Source organism: Nannobrachium achirus (assembly GCF_963921795.1).
Source record: "Nannobrachium achirus genome assembly, chromosome: 21".
Lineage (NCBI taxonomy): Eukaryota > Metazoa > Chordata > Actinopteri > Myctophiformes > Myctophidae > Nannobrachium > Nannobrachium achirus.
The window spans coordinates 51,030,390-51,054,125 of NC_137828.1; the positions used below are offsets into that span (position 1 = coordinate 51,030,390).

The 23,736-nt window shown below is 42.8% G+C and overlaps 1 protein-coding gene across 1 annotated transcript in view; it reads left to right on the plus strand.

The window, feature by feature from the left end:
- Positions 1–18,842, plus strand: part of rsu1 (Ras suppressor protein 1) — an 80,767-nt gene extending 61,925 nt beyond the window's left edge. The window contains exon 9 of the mRNA XM_080751568.1: positions 18,264–18,842. Coding sequence (XP_080607694.1) covers positions 18,264–18,366 — 103 coding nt within the window. The 3' untranslated portion in view covers positions 18,367–18,842. The remainder of the gene's footprint in view (positions 1–18,263) is intronic.
- Positions 18,843–23,736: the final 4,894 nt, after the last annotated feature.

Below are 23,736 nucleotides of genomic sequence, written 5' to 3' on the forward strand. Positions count from 1 at the left end.
TATATATTTTCTAAAGTAAATATGGGGGCGGCTGTGAAAAAAAGAGAAGAATAAAAAAGAAAAAAAGGAGGAGGAGGATAAAGATACCAAAAGGAGAGAGAAGAAAGGGTGGATGAGGTACAATGTGCGGTATCCTCCTTGTCAAGCTCGAAGTTGGACATTTGGACCTATACATGGAGAAATGGAGCGAACCTGTGTGGCCTAAACATGGAGATGTGGTACAGAATGACTCATATATGGGCATAAAAAGTATGTCATGTGACATCACTTCCGGTACAGACAGTCAGACAGACAGGCATTGAATACGGCCTAACAATGGCTACTGTCTATGACGGTAGTCCCATATGACATGATGGACTGGACTATCTCCATATATAGTGTTCTCCACATCTCCATGTTTAGGCCCTATCGCTCACACCCTAGGTGGGGTTGGCGATAGGGCCTTTCTGTGTGGAGTTTGCATGTTCTCCCCGTGTCTCCTAGGGTTGATAACAACTAGAATCGTCAGAGAAACGCTGTGGTTGGCCAGATGGTCAAGAATTGGCGCGACCTCGCCCTTTAGGGCGAGGTCGCATGTCTCCCTGAGGTCGCATTCCACCCTCAGGTGTCTTACTAGTTAGCTTCCCATTTAGGTTGTGTGTGTGTGTGGCTGTGCATGTGCGTGTCTGTTGATGTGTGTCTGCGTGTATGTTCGCTCCACCCGACTCAGCACCTTGCAAGGCGCTGAGTCACCATCGCCCAAAAAGCGGGCGATGGTGAAACGGTTTTAAACAGGTGACACCCTTACACAAGCGCAGAGAGTACTATTTGCGACCGATGTGGGTTTTTTGAAAATCAATTCAGCTGCATTAAAGGAGTAGTTCACCCTATTATATTGAGTATTCACACCATGGAGACTAATATCTTATAATATTATATATTTTTTATCATATTTTTTTGTTAAAAAATAAAAATAAAATTGATTATAGTAAATTTACCCCCATTGATTCCGGATGGGGACCCAAATGCACCGGAATCAATGGGGGTACATTTATTGTAATCAATTTCTTTTTGTAGAAGGTAGAGTAAAAGTTTAGTGCAATACTGTACATTTATTGCAGTCAAATTTTAAAGTAAAGTAGAAGTGGAGTAAAAGTTTAGTCCAGTAAACTGGAGCATGGTGTTGTGACGTAGCCTGAACTAATTCAAAATTAACTATAGTTATTAGTTATTTTTGGATGAGAGGAAAGCAAAGCACAACATGGTCAAGTACAGTAGCTAAGTGTCTCTCTCTCTCTCTCTCTCTCTCTCTCTCTCTCTCTCTCTCTCTCTCTCTCTCTCTCTCTCTCTCTCTCTCTCTCTCTGTAAGCTTTCTCCAAGCTTTCATGAACCCTGCCTGCAAGTCTTTCTACTCTCAACTGATGGTTCATTGTGCTCTCTCTCTCTCTCTCTCTCTCTCTCTCTCGCTCGCTCGCTCGCTCGCTCTCTCTCTCTCTCTCTCTCTCTCTGAACTGTCCACAGCCCTCCTGTGACGAAAGTAGACAGAAATGGTCCAATCTTATGAGCATAGTGAGGACCAATTATATGAAGATAGGCTGAAAATCGGTGAAGAGGTCTTTTAACACGTCATCTCCATCAATCTGTAGCTATTTCTGAGTTAGCTTTTACACAGCCGTATGTTTCATTCAATCACTCAAGAGCGTCACTGGCTGAATGTCATGATGCTATGACTCTCAACAGAGAGCTTTCATTCATATGCGGAAACAATTTCACCATGCCAGCTTGGCTAGACTACTCTGTCACCAAAATGGACATATTTGTGTCCATTATCATCCTATAGGCCCTATAGCACATAACAATGGACATCATGTTGTACTATCCCTTAATTATTAACCATGAACAGGTTTTGGTTAAAGTAATGAAAAACATTTAAAATGGACATCCTTTACAACCAACCATCCAATATTATTATGATTTCTTTGTACTATGGAATGTATTCCAGGGCCCTAAGAACATTCCCCAATGGCCGATTGGTTTGTGCCAATTTTAATTTGTGGCAATTAAACATATGTCTGCAACTAGGATTTCTTAGGCCTTTTAGTATGTTGTAGTATGTTGACTTCATAGAAAAGGTCTGTGAAGAGAAAGAATCTGTTAAAATTACCACTTAGTCAGAAATGAATTTGAATATTGTCCATTTTCAGATAATAGCACCAATTAGCAGCCATTTTGGATTAATGACAATTAAACATATTTCCGCCACTAGGATTTCTTAGGACTTTTAGTATCTTAGTCTAGTAACCCTGCCTGCAAGTCTTTCTACTCGCATATGTCACAATTTTCTCTCTCCCAGCCATTTCTGCTTGGGTAGACACTGCTGTTGCCTTTTATTCTGCTGATTGCATGGCGAGGTTACACATAGTTTCTGTCATGCATTAATGGCTAGCAGATGCAGGCGCACAGGGGGCATGTGGAGATAAGGTGAAGATGTGTGTTGTAGCTCTTTGGCAAATGTATTTATTTATTTTATTTATTTATTTATTTTGAGAAGCAGCAAAGGTCCTAATTTCAGCTTTGTCTTGTCATGTGTACACATCCAAAACGTTAAGTAACCCAGGTCAGGATCAAATAATGAGAGGATGAACAGATGAAACAATTAATTCAGATTCCTTGTTTTATCAGCTACTTTTCGTTCATTCTGCTCTCAGGCAAATACCCACACAAAGGGAACTGGATACTTAAGTAGAACCATACTTAACCAAGTGAAGTCTACCGTTGTCAAAGTAATTGTAAAGCTTGTACTGAAACTAACGAGACATAAGACAAATTAGAGACTATTCATACAATTACAATATGATATATTGAAATATTTGATTTGCAGAGTAAGTTAATTATAGCCTGCCGGATTTTGAGCAGCTTCAGAAATGATCCATACGTCACTAAAGTGCAAGCATGTCAAATAAACTGTGTGTGTGTGTGTGTGTGTGTGTGTGTGTGTGTGTGTGTGTGTGTGTGTGTGTGTGTGTGTGTGTGTGTGTGTGTGTGTGTGTGTGTGTGTGTGTGTGTGTGTGTGTGTGTGTGTGTCCAAACTGTGTCCACTCACGCAATTACAATGAGTAAATACAGGTGCTTGCCCTTACACATTTGCTTGCGTGTGTGAGTTTTCTATACAGTAGTTGTGGATTGTTGCTTTTCAGTCTGTGTGTGTGTGTGTGTGTGTCCCATCCCTCCTCATTATGTGGAATTTGGGGAAGGCAGGGAGGGGCTGGTCCTGGTAAAGGCTCGCAGCCATGCAGCGAGACACCAGGCAGACCCAGTAACGTAACGGGCCTCTGCACCCTATCTATCACGCTGCTCATTAAAGAACAACAATTCGTTTCTATTATCTCTCTCCCCTTCTCTCTCTTTCTTTTCTTAATGCCCAGGCTCTATGTATTCCCTTTTTCACATACAGTACATGCTCATGTCTCACCTTCTCTTGTGTTTGCATTCCTCGTAGAGATTCCGGTACCAATATAATTTCTTTCTTCCCGATACTGTTTCCGATATCCACAACTTGCGTATAGTTCAATTTGTACACTCTCAGAGTTATGGGGGGTCCTTGTAGGGATTGGACGATAAGCGGTATTATCGTCTATTGTGATAAAAAACACTCATGATAATCATATCGTGGAGATCTAATATGTATATTGTGATATCGTCCTCCGTCACCTTTTATTAGCTGAGCTGCATATCCGTTACCATTAAAACCCTCTATAATTGGTCGAATGTAATAATATACGTACTTGATACAGTCTTTTTTTTTCACTCTATCAAATGTCTTTGCCAAAGCACTGATCAACACCTTGAGTGTTTGTAGTTAGATCTCACATTAACATACAGTACCAATCTCTCCTTTTGACTATTTATTTATACACACACACACACACACACACACACACACACACACACACACACACACACACACACAATTCAATTTTTCAATTCAAAGGAGCTTTATTGACATGAGAAAACATATGTTTACATTGCCAAAGCAATTGCCCAAGTGTCAAAAATAAAATAAAAACAGTTGAATAGGGGGAACATATATTGGAGGGGGTACATCATTGTGCAAACAGAGCTATGTCACATTGTGTCATTGTATATATACAGGGTATAAAGCTTTTGGAACAAATAGCAGCATTGTTTTTCTTCAATACATTTTAGATAGTATAAGAAAAAATAAAGACTCGGATGTAAAATGCATTTAAAAGTAGCAGCTCTGTTTCATACTATATGTGCAGTAGTAGATATAGATGTCAATCCATGGTTTGTAGTGCTTAGGGTGGTTGTGTTCCAGTCTCTAGCCTTCTACCCTAACGTTTTTACTGGTCTACTAATGTTTTTCTTAGATTACAATTTCTATGCATTTGAAGTATTGATATTGATGTACAGTATTACCTTACTATTTTAAATTGCTCTGGATTAAGAGCGTCTGCTAAATGCCTAAATTGTAAATTGATGGATCAGATTCCAAGCCTCATCTACTGTAACTACCACTTCCCTCCTCCCCTGTCCTTTCCTCTCCTGTTTTCATCTCCTCCTCTGCCCTCCTGAATTTGTCGCTTTGGTTCAGCACCGCCGTAGCTGTGGTAACCCGGGCTATTAGGCATTTTGTGGATGTTCTTGTCCAGAGTATTACAAAGTGAGAGGTGATCAAGCAATAAGGACACGGACATGCTACAAAGCATCTAAGATAACGAGAACTTTTTGCACTGTTTTTCTGTCACCGCTGGGTTTCAAGTCTACATCAGTGTCTACATCACACAACAACAGTCTTGTTAAACTATCGATGGCAACAGTCTGTCTGACACAACCGTTACTGTAAATGCCCGGAGTGTCGAGCCGTTTCTGAACTTTCTGTGTTGTTGTTGAGTTTATCCCGGGTGCTCATCGCAGTGATTTTTCAGGGCTACTTTTTATAGAAGGCTACTAAATTGCCCGGCGGTTCCAGTGAAAACGAGCAGACTGGGATTCGGAAACGGCCTGTATCAGAGATCAATGGCCTATAGCCGGCCTGCACATTTATCACCAGGCCCAGCGGGGGCTTGCACACACATAAAGCAACGTTTATCTTTACGTTTGGGTGCGTGCACTGTACGTACGCACACACACACAAATGCATGTGACAGTGTTATTGTATTTTTCTTTCTTCTCTGAAATGCTGCGAGCATGCGTGTGTGTGACGCACACACACAAACGAATAAATCGGAATCTATTGTCTTTCAACATTTCTTTAAAGCACACTTTCACATAATACAGTACACACACACACACACACACACACACACACACACACACACACACACACACACACACTTGCACACATCTAACATTGCCTTTATTAATTAAGCCGCATGGAATAGCAGAGCTCCATAAAAGACGCCATCAGGAATCTGAATCCATTAGCCTGCCATATCCTATACTACTGCCTTTAATTGGCTCTAACAGCCAGACTTGTGCACACACACACACACACACACATACACACACACACACACACACACACACACACACACACACACACACTGCGAGTGCAGCACAGATGCATACGTCACAGACACACACAGCAGACGTGACCTCGCACGACACACACACACAAACAAATGAAAGATTAAGTGGCCAGAGATGGATCTTTGCATCGATACGGAGGAGAGATTACATCCGAAAGACACAAAGTTTCTCATTCTGTACTGTGTGTCCACGTGCGTGTGTGGCGCGCACACCGCCGCTGTGGCTTTGTGGATATCCCATGATTCCCCCTGGGCTATGGCCTCTCCAGTGTACAGCAGACTGTGACGGAGCGAGAGGAGAGAGAGAGAGAGTTTAAGGCGGAGGATAGCTGCTACATAGAGGCCTGAACCGGAGGAGAGGAGAGGCCAAGTGACCCATGGGACCGTGTGTCTACACCTTCTTTTTTCCTCCTTTTCAGAGAATTTCAGACTTGAGAGACCAAAAGGCACTATGTCCACTGTGGGTTTCCATCTCTGGACGTCTGCTTTGATGGATGGTGCTTATGATGACTCCAGATTCTTAAACCAGTGCATTTGTAGAAGGAGAGATTCAAAACCAAACCACGGATCACTTCTTCTTTTTTTTTCTTTTTTTTTTTACATTGCTTTATATAGATAGATATATTAATTTAAGACAGGGCAGTAGTGGTGGAGGGGAATCCAATATATTTTTTTTAAATATTCTTTACTTTGTTTTTATCTTCAATTCAGTAAAATACATCAGAAATAAATAGCGTAAAAAGGATTGTGAAGACCTGCAACTAACGTCGCGTCACCAGGCTTTCTCGGGGGGGGAAAACCTGGTGTTCGTTTACTAAACAGGTCGTTTGATCAGGTCTAGACCGGATGGCATCCTAGACCGGATGGCAGAAGAAGCAGCCTTGCTTTGTTTTGGTTCCCTGTTTGTTTCCCCAAACCCTATTTAAATGCCAGAGAAGTGTAGTCTTGCCAGTCGCTGCAAGTTGGACTAAAAGATGGATATACCAAAAAAACGTTTTCAATTAAAAAAAAAAAAAAAAACGCCGCAGCAAGGGTTTTATTGGGTAGGTACTAAAATTATTTCATGGAACACAGGGAATTGTTTTGGGTTAAAACTGATTCCAGTTTGGTATTTCCTGGCAAAGTGTAGTCCGTTTTGACTGCAAAATGTGATTATCATTACAAAACATACATTAACCACTTCAGCCCTAGTATATAGTATACTTTGATATAGGCTATTTGAGCTTGTCGATGTGCTATTTTCAAAAAGATTTCTATACTGTACATTTTGAAAACTTGAAATGGGACATTTCTGCACAACGAGTACTTTTGCTTTTGGTACTTTAAGTGCATATTGATGCCAATACTTTGTACACTTGGAGTTAATTTGAACATCAAACTCTTACTTGTAACAGAGAATTTGGGCCAGGACCACAGACCCTGGAGAAGCCATGATGGGGACATTTCTCCATTTGCATGTCTCTGTTCTCTCTTGAGAGACTGTCTGTCTGTCTGTCCGTCTCTCTGCGTCTCTCACTCTCTCTGATCAGTATTCCATGCATGTCCTCCCTGCATGTTCGTCAGAGGAAGCGAGATTGGGGGGGGGGGGGGGGGTGTGTGTGTGTGTGTGTGTGTGTGTGTGTGTGTGGGGGGGGGGGGTCTAGAGAATGAGAGACGATTGACGGAAACAGGGAAGAAATAAATAGGTGGGGAGTAGGGGTGGGCGATATGGAAAAATACACCATCACAATATTCTTCCAAGCTGTATCACGATACACAATCTTATCACGATTCTTTTCCATGTTGGTTTTTATAGTTATTTTTCAAGTTACTTAACAGTACAACACCTAGGCCTACAAGGTAACAAAAACTACAAGAAAAAGGAGTAACAGACCATTCAGACCAGTGGTCCTCAAAGTGGGGTCCAGGGACTCTGTGGGTTCCTCTTGGGAGGTCTAAATTGACCCTTGCAAGTATGTAACTCTGACAGTATACAAATGAAACCAAATGGACCTGTTTCATTTTTTTATACTGTCAGAGTTAATGGGAGACCTTGACATTTTAAAGTTTGTGAACTACTGATTTAGACAAATGTAGGTTTAATTGCATTTTGCAATGAATCTCTGTATTTAATACATACAATTCAACTAGATCTTTTTATAAGGCTCCCTCATTGTATCACGATATATAGGATATCTCTGAAAAGGCATATCGTGGAGACATTGTATCATCTCAACGATATTTATCACCATATCGCCCACTAGTGGGGAGGGGATGAAGGAAGAGTAAGGATTAAACAGACAATGGGGAGGGAGGAGGGAGAGGTCCGTCTCCTCTCTTAAACCCATTATCTCATCAGAGAACTGATGATACAAGGCCAATTTACTCCCTGACTCACAACGACATTTCCTTTTCAACCTCCTCCGTGCGTGCGTGCGTGCGTGCGTGCCTGTTTCGATGTGATTCTGTCAGTCTTCGTCAGGGCCAACAAGTCTCAATCTTACTGCTGCAGTGCATCAGAACATTCTCCACAGGACGTGTTAGGGCCACGTGTGCGTGCGTGCGTGCGTGCGTGCGTGAGCCCAGATAATGTCCATACAGTATAACAGAGATCCCTGCTGTCATTGTTAATGGACATTGTTAGGGGTTGTGAATAACATCACATGATGCCCATACTGTTATGGAGGGAGGGAGGGGGAAACCTGGCTGTGTACCTGGAACCTGAACATGCAGTTGCTGATCAATATGAACTTTGATCAGTATGAGGCTTTTCGGGTGGAAACTGTCTACCTTTAACTCTTTAACTGCCAGATTTAAAACATCGCCTAGAGTTGTCCTTGCTTGCAAATCCAAGCGTTTTCACAGACCTTTGAAAAAAATCATAGAATATTATGTGTCGCGACTGTTGACCAAGGGCCAAGGCTCCAAAAAGTTGACAAAGTTTGGGGGGTTTATTTTACCCAAAACGACTGTTTCTGTGTAAATAAGTGAAGGCCTTTAAATAACAAAAATCAAAATACGACTTTACAAAAATACGGAAAATTAAAATACCACGATAATCTGTTAAAGCAGTCACTTCACCTCCATTGCAACACATGACTATCGATGGGTTTGACTCCATTGGCAAGCTTTTCTTCTTTCGTCCGCTGGCAACTCCATTCTTGACCCACAAGTCGACTGAATATGACAATTTTCTTTTCATTTCTGTTTCAGGGCTTTGAGAAAAAGACAAGGCTGCACGCTGTGTGCTCTTGTGTAAAACCAAGCCCTGCCGGGCCTGATTCAGAAGCCAAACACAAGTAGTCGGGGTTGAGAAGGAGCACACAGCCGCGGCTGTCTGGTTGCTTCATATCTGCCTGCCCCCGGGTGTTATTCATTAGCAACCCCTCAAACACACACACTCTTTCCCTTAAACAAGGGTCCTGTCCTCTCCGTGGCCCCCTTCTCCATTCCGACAACCCTTCACCCCGCCGAACGCTCCACAATTAGCCCTGTTTCCTCCTGTGAGGAGTTGTCACTCGGCGTGGAGCGTTGTCATTAATTAAGGGTGCATTATTCCCTCTCTTCACATTGATTTTTCCTCTCCTTCTTTCTCGCTTCCTCGTTTATGACACGCTGAATAGATCGTGCCTCCTCCTCCTCTGTATCCATCTCTCTCTCTCTCCTCTCCCAGACTCATCCATCAGCTCGTGCCCAGGCCACAATTATGCTAACACTTGGTGCTTGTTATGACAGCGGCGAGGCTCGGCGCATCAGCCACTTATCGACTAAATGAATAGTCCTGCTCTCTCTAAAAACGTTCAGATCGAGAAAGCGTCTGTGTACATTTGAAAAATCTTGAATGTGTGCAAAACTTTTAATATTATTTTTATTTGTAGAATAAAATGTGTGAATGAATAATAACAATATTTCAGTTAGAGATATTTTACAATTTAGCTTGACAAATGTCTTTCCTTTTTTTTAATCAAATGTAAAAGTACAGTTATGTACAGTCAAGCTGTAATAAAATATTATTTCCAAGGAAGAATACATTTTTATTGTCTTTATTGTTGGTTAGAAAATGCCTAAAACAACTTCCTAAGCTGCTAAATTGTAAATGAAATTGCAAAAAAGTGGCATTATCCGATTAATCGTTTAAATAATCACCTGATTAATCGATTATAATAATAATCGTTAGTTGCAGTCTTAGTTAAAAGCAGCACACACACTCAATCAGCATTGTGTGCCCCCAAACGCTTTATTAGGCCCCCCATCCCTCAAAGAAAGAATACAATCCTTATTATTCCCGTCTTCTTTTATCTATGTTTTCCATCCTTAGTATATCACAGGGAGTGGATCGTTTTTACACCTCCTCATCCTCAGTGGAATCTGCTAACCTAAACCTTTTTCAAGGGTTAACATAATGTGTTGCTATATCAGTGGTTCTCAAACTTTTTCATGTCAAGGTGGACCCCCAAAATTATATGGATATTTGGCCATTGACCCCCATCTCAAAATATGTTGTTCCATATGTTGTTCAAGGTCCATTACATATTGGGCATTTGAGCCACGGACCACCATTTGATGAGATTTATCCAGATTGTCTATGCTGTATTGATGTTGGTGCCATAGGGGAGACAAAAGGCATTCTTAATCAAAATACAAATTCTTCTGCATTCTTCAATTGTGTAGACTTCTTGTAAATTAAATAATGTTTAACAATACTTTTACTCTCAAGAGTTAAATATCTATAAGGGTCCATTTGGTCTCCATCATATAGCCACCACTACTTTAGCATAATATTATTAAAAAGGGTTTTGCTTTAGTAGTTAGGGATGGGACATGGGAACATTTCATGTCACGATTATTGTGACCTAAAAAAGCAGGATTTACGATATTGCGATAATCAAAATACCCCCAATATCCATTAACCTGGGGCGTTGCGACGCGTTGTGAGCTTGTAGATCTGCGTTTTTTCTGGGCAAAAAAAAACCCAAAACGTTCAGTCGGGCCCCAGGGGGCCCTAGGCTGCCCAGCCTCCTCCTAACCCTAAGTCAACCCCCTTCCCCTGGGGACATGTCAACACGGCTGACTGGGCCAGCTCTGGAGCTCTGCGGGAACGTGTGTGTGTGTGTGAGTGTGAGTGTGAGAGAAGGAGGGAGTGTGTGTGTGTGTGTGTGTGTGTGTGTGTGTACATGTCTCTCTCGCTCTCCCTTTCCGTTTAATGTAAGGTGCGTGCACGGACGGTGCGCCCCATGGGGTGTGGCAAGCTGTGTTGTGGTGGTGGTTGGAAGGAGGGGAGGGGGGAGGGGGGGGGGGGTGGAAGAGGGGGAGAGGGGGGTTCGCCAGCTCTGAAACCCCCAGGAGAGACGTTGACACTGAGCCATGGAAGAGGGGAGTCCTCTCCTCTCCCATCTTCTCCTCTCTGAGAGCCAAAGACACTTCAAACATACTGACAGACAGTGACTCTCCATTCTCCACCGTTCCACCGTCCACATTTATACATTATTATACTTACTCAGACAGGGGTCGACATTATAAATGGCCCGGTGGCCCGAATGCACCTTTTAGATCAACAGGGCCACCAGAACTCACCAGGGACTTGCCCTTTGGGGCCAGTGAATTTAATGCCTTGAAAATAAAAAAAAAAGGACAAACTTTTATTTATATCTAATTTCACATGTATTCCCTGTGGTACTGTGTTTTGCAATGATTTCTGTGAAATCGTCTCGTAATTACCGCTAAAACAGTGTTGCGTTATCCCGATCAAAGACGGAGCCAACTTGCCTCTGCGTGCAAGGCAAGGCTCACTCATCATCCATGCTCATCCATTCGTTCAGTGGAGTAGCCACATTCAGGTTACATGATTGACTGAAACTCTTGTCACATTGTTTACAATGGAAAGGTTTTTCTCCAGTGTGGATACACTGGTGTGTCTTCAGGAGAGCTAATTGACTGAAACTCTTGCTGCATTGTTTACAATAGAAAGTGTTTTTCAGTGTGTATACACTGGTGTGACTTCAGGAGAGCTAATTGACTGAAACTCTTGCTGCATTGTTTACAATAGAAAGTGTTTTTTTTTCTCATGTGGATACGCTGGTGTATCTTCAGGTGACCTATCCGACTGAAGCTCTTGTCACATTGTCTACAGATGTGAGCTTTCTTTCCCGCGTCGGTCAGAAGATGTCTCTTTGCTTCCGATTGTGTTGGAGTAGTACTGTTGGAATAGTTCCTTCTCGTTGTCTCCTTCTCGTTGTCTCTCTCCACGTGTGTCATTCAGACTGTGGAAGTCTGGTTTTAAGCCGAGCTGATTCAAAGCTCACGTCATCATTATGTTGTCACTATGATGTCAGCCATTCTCAAATATGGAGTTCCATGTCATTTACTGAGATAAAGTAACAAACCAATCAAACCTCATGTCTTCCGGTATGAAATTAAAGCAGCACTGTGTTTTTGAATGGTGCTAACCGCTCCTACATCTGGCATTTTGTGTGTGTCCATCCGTAGTCCCTCAAAGCTTTGCATTGGCCAAGCTTTGCGCAACGTTTTCACAAAAAGCACCGCTCACAACTTGTTAGCTTGTAGATCTGCTAGTCCCTCCCTAACATTTTAGTCTAGTTTTTATTTGTTGACGAAATTGTCAATATATTTAATCTTAGTTTTAGTCATCACGTCAGAACATTTAAAAGTAAGCTGGGCTAGAACAATAGTGTGTTGCCTACAGCAACCACACTGATAAAAAAAGAAAAGTGTGAAGTGATTGGTGCTATTTATGAGTTAATTTCATTAAGCGTCCCACAAAGCTTGGCCAATGTGGGATGGGGAAGGACATACGTACGTACATACAGAGAGGGGACATACAGTACGTGCACAGACAAAGCCAGATGCAGGATCAGTTAGCACAAAAAAATGGTTCATTCTGTACGGGCCGTTGGGTTCGGTAGACCAGTTCGGTTGGGTACTTTACACCCCTAATAGTCTAGGACAAGGGTTTTTTCTTCTGGTGTGTCTTTAGAGTGTCGAGCCGACTGAAACTCTTTCCAAATTGTTTACAGTGGAAAGGTTTTTCTCCAGTGTGAATACGCTGGTGATTTCTCAGGGTACCAAACACACTGAAACTCTTGCCACATTGTTTATAATAGAAAAGTTTTTCTCCCGTGTGGACACGCTGGTGACCTGTCAAGTGACCTTTCTGACTGAAACTCTTTCCACATTGTTTACGGAGGAAAGGTTTTTCTCCAGTGTGGATACGCTGGTGTATGCTCAGGGTACTTAACCCAGTTAAACTCTTTCCACACTGTTTACAATCGAAAGCTTTTTCACCAGTGTGGATACGCTGGTGTGTCTTCAGGTTATATGATTGATTGAAACTCTTTCCACATTGTTTACAGTGAAATGTTTTTTCTCCAGTGTGGATACACTGGTGTGTCGTAAGACTACCTGACTGACTGAAACTCCTATCGCACAGTTTACAATGGAAAGGTTTCTCCAGTGTGGATATGCTGGTGTTTGCTCAGAGTACCTAACTCACTGAAACTCTTTCCACATTGTTTACAATTGAAAGGTTTTTCTCCAGTCAGTGTGGATACGCTGGTTGTGTGTGTGTGTGTGTGTGTGTGTGTGTGTGTGTGTGTGTGTGTGTGTGTGTGTGTGTGTGTGTGTGTGTGTGTGTGTGTGTGTGTGTGTGTGTGTGTGTGTGTGTGTGTGTGTGTGTGTGTGTGTGTGTGTGTGTGTGTGTGTGTGTGTGTTTGAGAGAGAAACTTGAACACACCGATAAAAATGGGTTCATAAGTGATAAGTATCTGCTTTTCCCATCAGAAACATTCCCAGCTAAAACAACAAAATTAACCAGATTTTTTAAATTCAGACTTAACGATAATGTTTTAACCAGTACTCACAACAAGCCTTTGATTTATTACCGTCACTGAACTGGTTTCACATTTTTTGAAAATGGTCCACATTTGGAACCCATCGATTGAGAAACTCTGAATTCAAACCTCATCATTCAAACTAGATTACCGAGTTCTGTGGAAAACATGCTTTAGATGGGTTCCACAAAATGTGGGAATTTGCAAAGCAAAGAAAGTACAAGTTGGCTACAAATCAGAAGTTTCTCAGAAAAGTATCTCGGCATCAAATCTCACCAAGTCTGAGGACAAATATTGCAATATTCCCACTTCAAAATTAAACTAAAAGATATTTGCGCATTAGCTCTTGTGACATTTACCTGCCCAGCAATTAGACCTACAGCTTGCAAAGGGCACAGCTTGATTACTCATGCAACACACACACACACACACACACACACACACACACACACACACACACACACACACACACACACACACACACACACACACACACACACACACACACCAAACAAACAAGCACGCAACACAGTCACATGCAAATAGATGAACACACACATACACTAACAGTACTTTAACAGGTGGTGAAAATGGCAGGTCTATAAACTCACAACGTGGCGCAAAGCGACACGCTTTGCACACACACACACACACACACACACACACACAGACACACACACACAGACACACAGACACACAGACGTGCACGCTCACAGAGATGCATAGGTCAGTGATGATCAAGGATTTAGTCAGCAATCACTGTGGTCGAATTATTAGTGTCACTTACTGAGCCTAATAAACATCTGCACTCAGTCACCTGACACCCCCCCCCCCCCCCCCTCTCTCTCTCTCTCGCTCTCTCTCAATTGCTCTCACTCATACTCGTTCTACATTCCTCCTCTCCCGATCTCCCCATGCATTTCGCTCTCTCCAGAGAGGTCTCTCCCTTTTCACCCCTTTCTTTACAGCTCTCTCTCTCTCTCTCTCTCTGACATTTTGCTCTCCAGCTCTCCCTCTGTACCCCTTCTCCATCCCTCCCTCCCTCTCGTTCCCCCTCTCTTGTCTCTTCCTCTAGCCTCATGGGTGGTTCTTGCTCACTTGGAGAGAGAGAGAGAGGGAGAGGGGGGGGGGGGAGAGAGAGGGGGAGAGAGGGAATTCAGTGGAGTGGAAAGGACTCTTCCTAGCATTCCCTGTCTTTCTGTCCTGCCTCCCCCCTCCCTCCCCTTCCATCCCTAGAGCAGCTCTCCATTCAGAGATAATTGTCTCTTTGTGTATTCTGCTTTTTTCCTTCACTTGAGTCCTCAGCTGGGAGAGAGAGAGAGAGAGAGAGCGGAGATGAGGAGGAAACAAAGCAAAGCAGAAAAACGGAGGAAAAAAAGCACTTGATTTTTGCACAGATTTTCACAATCACACTGTAAAAAAAAAAAGTCTGACTGTACGGCAAAGGGTTTGTCCCCAGACCGGGTCAAAAGGTCTGTAGTGCAGTGGGGGGGGGGGGGGGGGGGGGGTGTTCCCCTGGGTTCCCCTGGGTTCCCCTGATTGATTATCTTAATGTGCACTAAAAAGGTTGGGAACCCTTGCAGTACTTGATGATTTGCTGCCATGTGGGAATATGCTTGCAAATTAATTCTGTCCTTATATGCCCATATATGGGGGTCCCTGATGTCATCAATATTAAGCCCATATCTGGGAATGCCCATATATGGACATTAGGGTGGATCTTAAATTACCTTTTTTAGATTTTCTTGAGTCTCACCCCCCAATTATGTTCCAATGTACAAAAAAATGCTTTGGTTAAAATTTGGTTGAATTTCAAGCATATTTAGAGGTAGCTCAATCAAGTCAAAGATTGTACATTTTATTGGTCAAAATCGAATTGCACTGCAGGCACATTTAAGTTATACATTACACATTATTCTTATACTAAGCACAGAAATTATATTTTTTAAGCTTACAAATCTAAACACAAATCTGATTACATGTTTGTCATATGTCAAACCAGAACTAATGTATTATAGGAAATAGCAAAGCAAAGAATGACAATTGCTATTTTTCATTTAACGTGCACAATGACATGTCTTTATTGCACACTCTTCAATCATACTCACAACACACAACAAGTACACAGCCCCACTTCCTTGTTTACCCCCAAAAACCCAGAAAGTCACTGCAGTATAGCAATTCAGTAGTTACTGATCAATTAAAGTTTGTTTACGGCTATCGGGATACTTGTGCCGATGGTTCTGCACAATTTGCAGCAAGTATTGGAGTTGGGACTCATCTTTAGTAATGAGACCACAATATTCTTGTATTAGGTCAACCCCACGCTCTGCATGATCATTGACAACATTCATTGCCTTCACTACAGCCAGAGCTTCTTGGTAGTCTACCCTGGGCTCCCACTCATCGGGATCAACGTCAAGGAAGTCATCTGGGAGATCCATCATTTTGAAAAGCACTTCAATGTTCTTCCTTGCAATTGTTCCAAGGTCAACAGTAATTCTCAGTTCATGATCTTCATTTCCATCTTTCATGGCTCTCACCATCAGCCTCTTCGTTTGCGCGCTCACTTGACTGTCAAACAATGCAAGTCCGACAATCTCTGGAGCAAAATACCATAAGTGATTGGAACACTTTTGAGAAGCAGCTTTAGACACCTCAGCATTTATTGATGAATATTCCAGCAACAGCAATTTTAACAGCTGCCAAGTAATTTAGTGGAGCGCTGACAGCAACAGGTGCCATCATCCATGCCTTCACATAATTGCAAACTGCAAAAATGCACAAATCCATGCATGCTTTTTCTTCCCTGAAGGTCAGTTTGAATTGGCCATGAAACATCCAGATCTTCATACAATAAATAACCTTTGCCATCCAACGGGCATGATGGGTAGCTCCTGGAGCTCTGAACCGGATACCTCGAGCAGCGAGGTATCCGGTTCATCAATAAATGCTGAGGTGTCTAAAGCTGCTTCTCAAAAGTTTTCCAATCACTTATGGTGAACAGGGGCATATGAAGAGAATTACTGTTGACCTTGGAACAATTGCAAGGAAGAACATTGAAGATTTTTTCCAAGGTGCTTTGAGTGGGAGCCCAGGGAGGACTACCAAGAAGCTCTGGCTGTAGTGAAGGCGATGAATGTTGTTAATGATCATGCAGAGTGTGGGGTTGACCTAATACAAGAATATTGTGGTCTCATTACTAAAGATGAGTCCCAACTCCAATACTTGCTGCAAATTGTGCAGGACTATCGGCACAAGTATCCCGATAGCCGTAAACAAACTTTAATTGATCAGTAACTACTGAATTGCTATACTGCAGTGACTTTCGGGGGTTTTGGGGGTAAACAAGGAAGTGGGGCTGTGTACTTGTTGTGTGTTGTGAGTATGATTGAAGAGTGTGCAATAAAGACATGTCATTGTGCACGTTAAATGAAAAATTGCAAATTGTCATTCTTTGCTTTGCTATTACCTACAATACATTAATTCTGGTTTGACATATGACAAACATGTAATCAGATTTGTGTTTAGATTTGTAAGCTTAAAAAATATCATTTCTGTGCTTAGTATAAGAATAATGTGTAATGTATAACTTAAATGTGCCTGCAGTGCAATTCGATTTTGACCAATAAAATGTACAATCTTTGACTTGATTGAGCTACCTCTAAATATGCTTGAAATTCAACCAAATTTTAACCAAAGCAGTTTTTTGTACATTGGAACATAATTGGGGGGTGAGACTCAAGAAAATCAGAAAAAGGTCATTTAACTTTCCCACTGCCAGATTATTTATTTATTTATTGGGTCTGGTGCCATCAAAAAGCGGCTTACCTTTGCGACGTTATAGTAGATAGACAGACAGACATTTATTTATTTATTTTTATTTTTTTGGGTTGTGCAATAGTGCACTTTGGTCTGCCAGGCAGCAGAGGGCGGCGTCATGCGAGAATGAATGTGAATTTGCCTGTTATGTGTTGAAGAAGAAGAAGACCAGTCACTGGCCATAGAGCCTTACAGCCGGAGGAAATCAACAAGGAAGTGAATTGTTCTCCGTTGATCTAACGCATAATGGATTTTTTACACCATCACCGCGGAAAATGTGTTTACAGTAGACGGCCGCGCGACCCCTCATCAGCTTACAGTCATCAGACGAACGAACCGAACGAGCGCCGTATTGGCGGAGAGGTCTTGCGCAATCGGGCGAACGTGAACGTTCAAAGCGGTGGGAGAGTTAAGATCCACCCTAATGGACATATCGGTCAGCCTCTGTTGTTTCAGTGCGTTTAGGGCGATGTTGCTTCTCGCCCTTTAGGGTGTCTTACTGGTGTTATATTGGAGCTTCCGAGCGTAGGTTTTTCACACGTATGTACCTAAACGGGTCTTCAACAGGGGGTCCTCAGAGTTACTACAGGAGGGCTGCCAAATCTTTGTGTGATAGTATAATTCATTTAGATTAACAACTTCACATCCTTAGGAGAACTTTGGCCTAAACTACGAGGCGTTGAGAGCTTGTAGATCTGCTATTTTCGGCAAATAGGTTGGGTGTGGAGGTTAAAGAAAGAGCAGACCAAGTACCGTGTGATAGGTCAAGTTTACTAAGTATCGACGATTTAAGTGATTGAATGTCTGAAAAAAAAAACACATTAACACAACTCCAACATCGACTGATGGCAGTGCTGTCAAACAAGTCTATGAATCTACCTATGAAATCGATGAAAATCTGCATAACAGTTTTATACAACATGCAGAGGGGGTCCCTGCTTCATCTGTCTCTCAGCTAAGGGGTCCTTGGCCTGAAATCGTTGAAGGCCCCTGACCTAAACAGTGTATCTAAGTGACAATAAAGTGAATCTGAATGTGATGTTAACTCATCTCTTCTCCCCTCTCCCCTCTCCTCCCCCTCCAGTCTGTACGGCAGACACATGCAGGCCAACCCGGAGCCTCCCAAGAAGAACAACGACAAGAGCAAAAAGATCAGCCGCAAGCCGCTGGCCGCCAAGAACAAATGAACAGAGAGAGCTCCCCTCCACAGCCTTTACCTCTCCACACTGCATGTGCCTTTTTATTAACTCCTTATGTTTTCTTTATTTATTTATCATCCTTTTTATATACCGCTGTAAAAAAAATACAAAGATGTCAAACTCTCTTGGAAAGGCGTTGCGAAGTGCGTCATATCACGAGATCTCACGGTGTTGCGATGTGGACCGTATCCCCCCTTGTGTCAACTCGGCTTTGACACTCTCCGTGTTAGGTCTGGTTGGGCGACAGTAAAAATTTGATTTGTTTGTCGCGGGGCTGCTGTCCAATGTCCTGCCTTTTCGTGGTATTCGTACACTCACACACCCTACGACACCCTTGTTCGACAGCCGTCCTTACGTCACCAAAGAAAGACTGGACCATAACGTAATCGATCATCATATCCAGCCCAAATCTTAACCCATTTAGAACGCGTACACATTATTGTGTATCATTATTTTATGCTTTAACTATTGAAAAATAGCAGATATACAAGCTCACAGCGCGGCACCGAGTGCCGCGCTGCGAGCTTGTAGATCTGCTATTTTTGAAAAATCGTGAAAATTAGAATTTTGACCCGATTCAATAAGTGTCTTTTGAATCCTAAGATTTTTTGAAAAACCTATGTTTCTATGTCAGCAATCTGGCCAGCCATCGTCAAAGAAAGGTCCTTTTCACTTAAATAGAGCTCAGTTCAGTTGAGAGACTAATATGTCAGTGGTTCTCATACTTATCATGTGAAGGACCCCCAAAATTATATTTATTTGGCCACTGACCCCCATCTCAAAATATTTAGTTCCAGGGACCACCCAGAAGCAAAATTTGAGTTATAAACGTTCGCTTTGAAAATACATATATTCAAAGATTTGCACACATTTTCACAACTTTTTCAAAAATAGCAGATCTACAAGCTCGCAGCGCGGCACTCGGTGCCGCGCTGTGAGCTTGTAGATCTGCTATTTTTCACTGGTTAAAGCATTCAATAATTCTAGGCCTGAATGATTAAAAGGCCTGAAATTCTACCACCGCTGAAGCGACTGTATAAAGTAAACACAAGAAGAGTGACTGCTTTTTATTATTGTTCTTTGCTGTCGCCTGCTGTATTTGTCCATGGCCAGAGGGACAGCCAGACAATCATGTTAGAATAACATGTTCGTTGAAACCAAAAAACCTGATGTCTTTGTAATATGTGTATACGTTGTCATTTTACTCACAGTTCTTACTAAGCATTGTTACTTTGGATGGATATGCAGATGGAATGAACAACTCCCTAGTCCCAATTACGTCTCAGCTTTTTCATATATATATTTGTTCTTGCCTTTTTGTCATTTGGCCCGGGGTCAGTCAGCCATTGTGTATGGTAGCTAGCGGCGTTTTGATCTGCCGCAAAGCACCTTTTTGTGGAGAAACAGGCCACTGGGGAGCACACGTTAGACCATTAGCCTAACCTCAGGATTTGACTTCAGAGAGCTCTAACAAGCAGAGCGGGGGCCGGGGGAGAGACAGAGACAGAGGTGGGAGCCAAGGTGGTGTGAGGAAAAAAGAAATCCACAAAACTTGTTCTCTTACATGCGATTGTCTTGTGTGTGTGTGAGATAACATTGCCACAAGTGGGATTTGTCTGGGTTTTAGGAGTCTTAGCTCTTGTCGGATGTTAGCCTCTCCCGGGAGGAGTTGTAAAAGTTACACACGTGCTCATACACGCGCGCGCACGCACGCACGCACGCACGCACGCACGCACGCACACACACACACACACACACACATAACTCCATTGCGGAGTTATGTGTAGGAAATAGGAATCTGGCCCCATGTCTCTGGTGCTCAATTGTTGTTTTTTTTCTGCGGCCCCCAAAAATATGCCCCAAGGCCCTTTAGCCAGTGGAAAGAAGTGGCTCTGAACAATAGGGGTGACGGTGTTATCTACGAAAACCTGGCGTGCGGGACACTCAGTGTTCGGACAATGTAGCAGAAATACCACCATTATGCTTAAAATACATTACCCACGTGTACCCCCCCAACTAACCAGTCTTCAAACTGAACTCAATTACGGCTCCTCGTTCTGTAAGTTCTACTCAGTGATTCCTGAAGACCGGGCCGTGTGTGTGATTTCAATTGTTCTATTTTTGATCCCGGTAGCTTTGACTGCCTTTCGTTTTTAGTTTTTTATATATATAAATCTGGGACAAGAAGCCAAGCTAGCTGTAGCCTGGATTCTCACTCACAAAGGATTATTAGTTTGTTTTTTAAAACATGTTAGGAGAAGCCCCCCTCCCCCGCCAAGCAGCTGTCCTTCACATTTCAGCCTGTCGCATAAATACACAAATGTAATTCTTTTTTTTAATGATAATTTATCATGCTTTTACCATGTGCCACGATATACTGTATGTTTAACGAGCTCCGTTTTATCAGCCATTTTGAATAAAGCATTCGATTTTGTATCTGCCTTTGTTTTTTGCATTGTTTTATCTAAATGTAACATTGGCATAATGCCAATGCTTTGCTGTGTGCCGCAAATAGCAGATCTACGAGCTCACAACACAAGCAGACCCACTGGTCTAACATGTTATTTGTGCTTGTGCCGGCATATTTTCATGTCTGCAGTGGTGGAAATGCACTACAATGTTTTACTCAAGTAAAAGTATCAATACTGCAGTATAGAAATACTGTCACAAGTAAAAGACCGGAATTCAAAATGTATTTGAGTAAAAGTACGAAGGTATTGGCATCAAACTATACTTAACAGGATGTTAATCCACAGAGCCTAGTCCTTCCATACGCCAGATTTCCTCTCCCAGTCTCGGCAGAGTAGTTCCGGAGTGGTGGAGTGAATGGTCCCATCTTTCCCTAATGGGACTGTCGTGGGTAGCATGGGACGTAAGTCGGGACTTGATCAACCCTGGCTGGGTCACCCAAGTGAGGGGTATGATGTTGCAAGACACGAAACTCCGATGAGCTTGAGCTACATCACTGAGGCTACGTCCCAGGTGCATCCATGTGATTTTTCTTTTTGGTTATAAAGTATCAAAAGTAAAAGTACAAAATGTTTGAAAATAGTGGATCTACAAGCTCACACACAATGCGGCGTGATGCGACGCGTTGAGCTTGTAGATTGGTAGCCCCTCTCGGGACCCCAAAATCACCTCTTTTTGTATTTTGACGTCTGTGTTTGGGGTCCCTTGCTCGTTGATTAGGTCTCTCTAATACGCAACGCTACCACTGTCTGGTCTCGGACGAATACAGCGTCGCTCAGATGTTGTTGAGATTCTTTAAAGATACCCAGAACTGCACTAGGAGACCACGGAAACGTGTGCGAAGCGGCGCTAATCGGCGATGCCGTTAAGTATCATTAATTTATCTGTGAAAATTTAGCAGCTTTTTCCAAACTGTATCTCGCTTCCTTGTTACGTCACATGTCCCGCCTCCCCCCGGCGTGGTTGGCTAGCTGGTAGTAGCAGCGTGTCTCAGTGTGTCTCTGATAGATCCAAGTAGTAACGCATAGTCAAGTTAAGCCAACCACGCTGGGGGGAGGCTGGACATGTGACGTAACGAGGAAGCGAGATACAGTTTGGAAAAAGCTGCTACATTTTCACAGATAAATTAATGATACTTAACGGCATCGCCGATTAGCGCCGCTTCGCACACGTTTCCGCGGTCTCCTAGTGCAGTTCTGGGTATCTTTAAAGAATCTCAACAACATCTGAGCGACGCTGTATTCGTCCGAGACCAGACAGTGGTAGCGTTGCGTATCAGAGAGACCTAATCAACGAGCAAGGGACCCCAAACACCGACGTCAAAATACAAAAAGAGGTGATTTTGGGGTCCTGAGAGGGGCTAGTAGATTGGCCATTTTCAAATAGCCTAGGTATAAAATGGGGCTAAAGCGGATTAATGTATGTTTTATAATATAATCATTTAGATCTGCAAGTAACTAAAGTTGTCAAATACATGTAATGGAGTAAAAATACAATATTTGGATCCGAGATGTAGTGGAGTAGACAAAAGTATTGGAAATACTTAAGTACAGTTCTCAAGTAAATCTACATAGTTACTTTACACCACTTCATATCTGGCACTTCCTACAGGTCGGGGGGACCAGAGCGATTGTGTAATTGCCTCTCTGGTAGAGTATAGATCCTATAAGATGGATGGATGGACGCCTGATTGGCTAGAGCCAGTCCAGAGCCTCACAGGATGTGTAGCCCATATATGGCAGCGACTATTGCTTGTAGACTGATATTAAAATTATTTCAGAATTGTGGTCCGTATCGTGCTGGCTGCGTGCACAATAACTATGACTGTTCGGCTATGTAATACGTATGTGTAACTGAGGACACACACACACACAGGCGAGTGTTACGGCCCGGCCTAGGGGAGCCTAGGCCGAAACACAAAATGGACTCCCTCCTTCCCAGTCCCACTTTTTACAGACGGATAAAAGGGCAGGGGCTCAAGCCCCCTTTGATGTCTATGTGTGCACATGCCTCCTGATGTGCGTGTGTCCGAGTGCATGGGTTTATGTCAGCTGCCTCAGAACTGGCTGTCCAGCCCTTTCACACACTTACAGCCACAGCAGGCACAGCTGTCTGCCTATCAGAACAGAGGCAGTCACACTGCAGGACACCTGTCCGCACGCACGCACGCACGCACACACACACACACACACACACACACACACACACACACACACACACACACACACACTCATCCTCTCACACCCTGTTCTCACACCTCTCCCTCTCTCTGTCCTTCTCACATCAGCCCATCATTGCCTCCCAACGTCTGAATTCTTACGCAAAACACCAATTCTAACACCATGCCACTTCTCGCCTACTTCCAGACCAGCTATATGGTAGGCTAATAGGTACTTTTCCCTTCTTTTTCTGTGATGAAAGCAACGGAATGGCATGAAGCCAAAAAGCCATTCCATCACAGAAAAATAAGGGAAAAGTATTACCCAAACGCTGGTTTGGAAGTGGGTGCCGACAGTGCCATGTCATTAAGGCAAAAAGATTCTAGTTCCAGAGAGACGTATGCATTACTGTATGTCTCTATTCTAATCATTAAGTGGTGATGTCTTGTTGATTGATGATTGTGGGTGCTATATAATGACGTCTGTCTCTGTCATTGCTAGCGGACCCTAATGAAGGCCAAACGAGGCCGAAACGCGTTTGGCGTTTCTTTTATGCTGCCATGAGCTGAATAAACTTGTTTTCTACTTTGAACTGAACGGAGCTGCCTTGGATTTTTCTTAGTTCCCCACTTTATCAGTGCACTGGTTTTTGTTACAATGGAATGGAACTAGAATCTTTTTGCCTTAATATCTATATACCCTCTCCAAAGAGCACCTGTTTTCAGCCTAT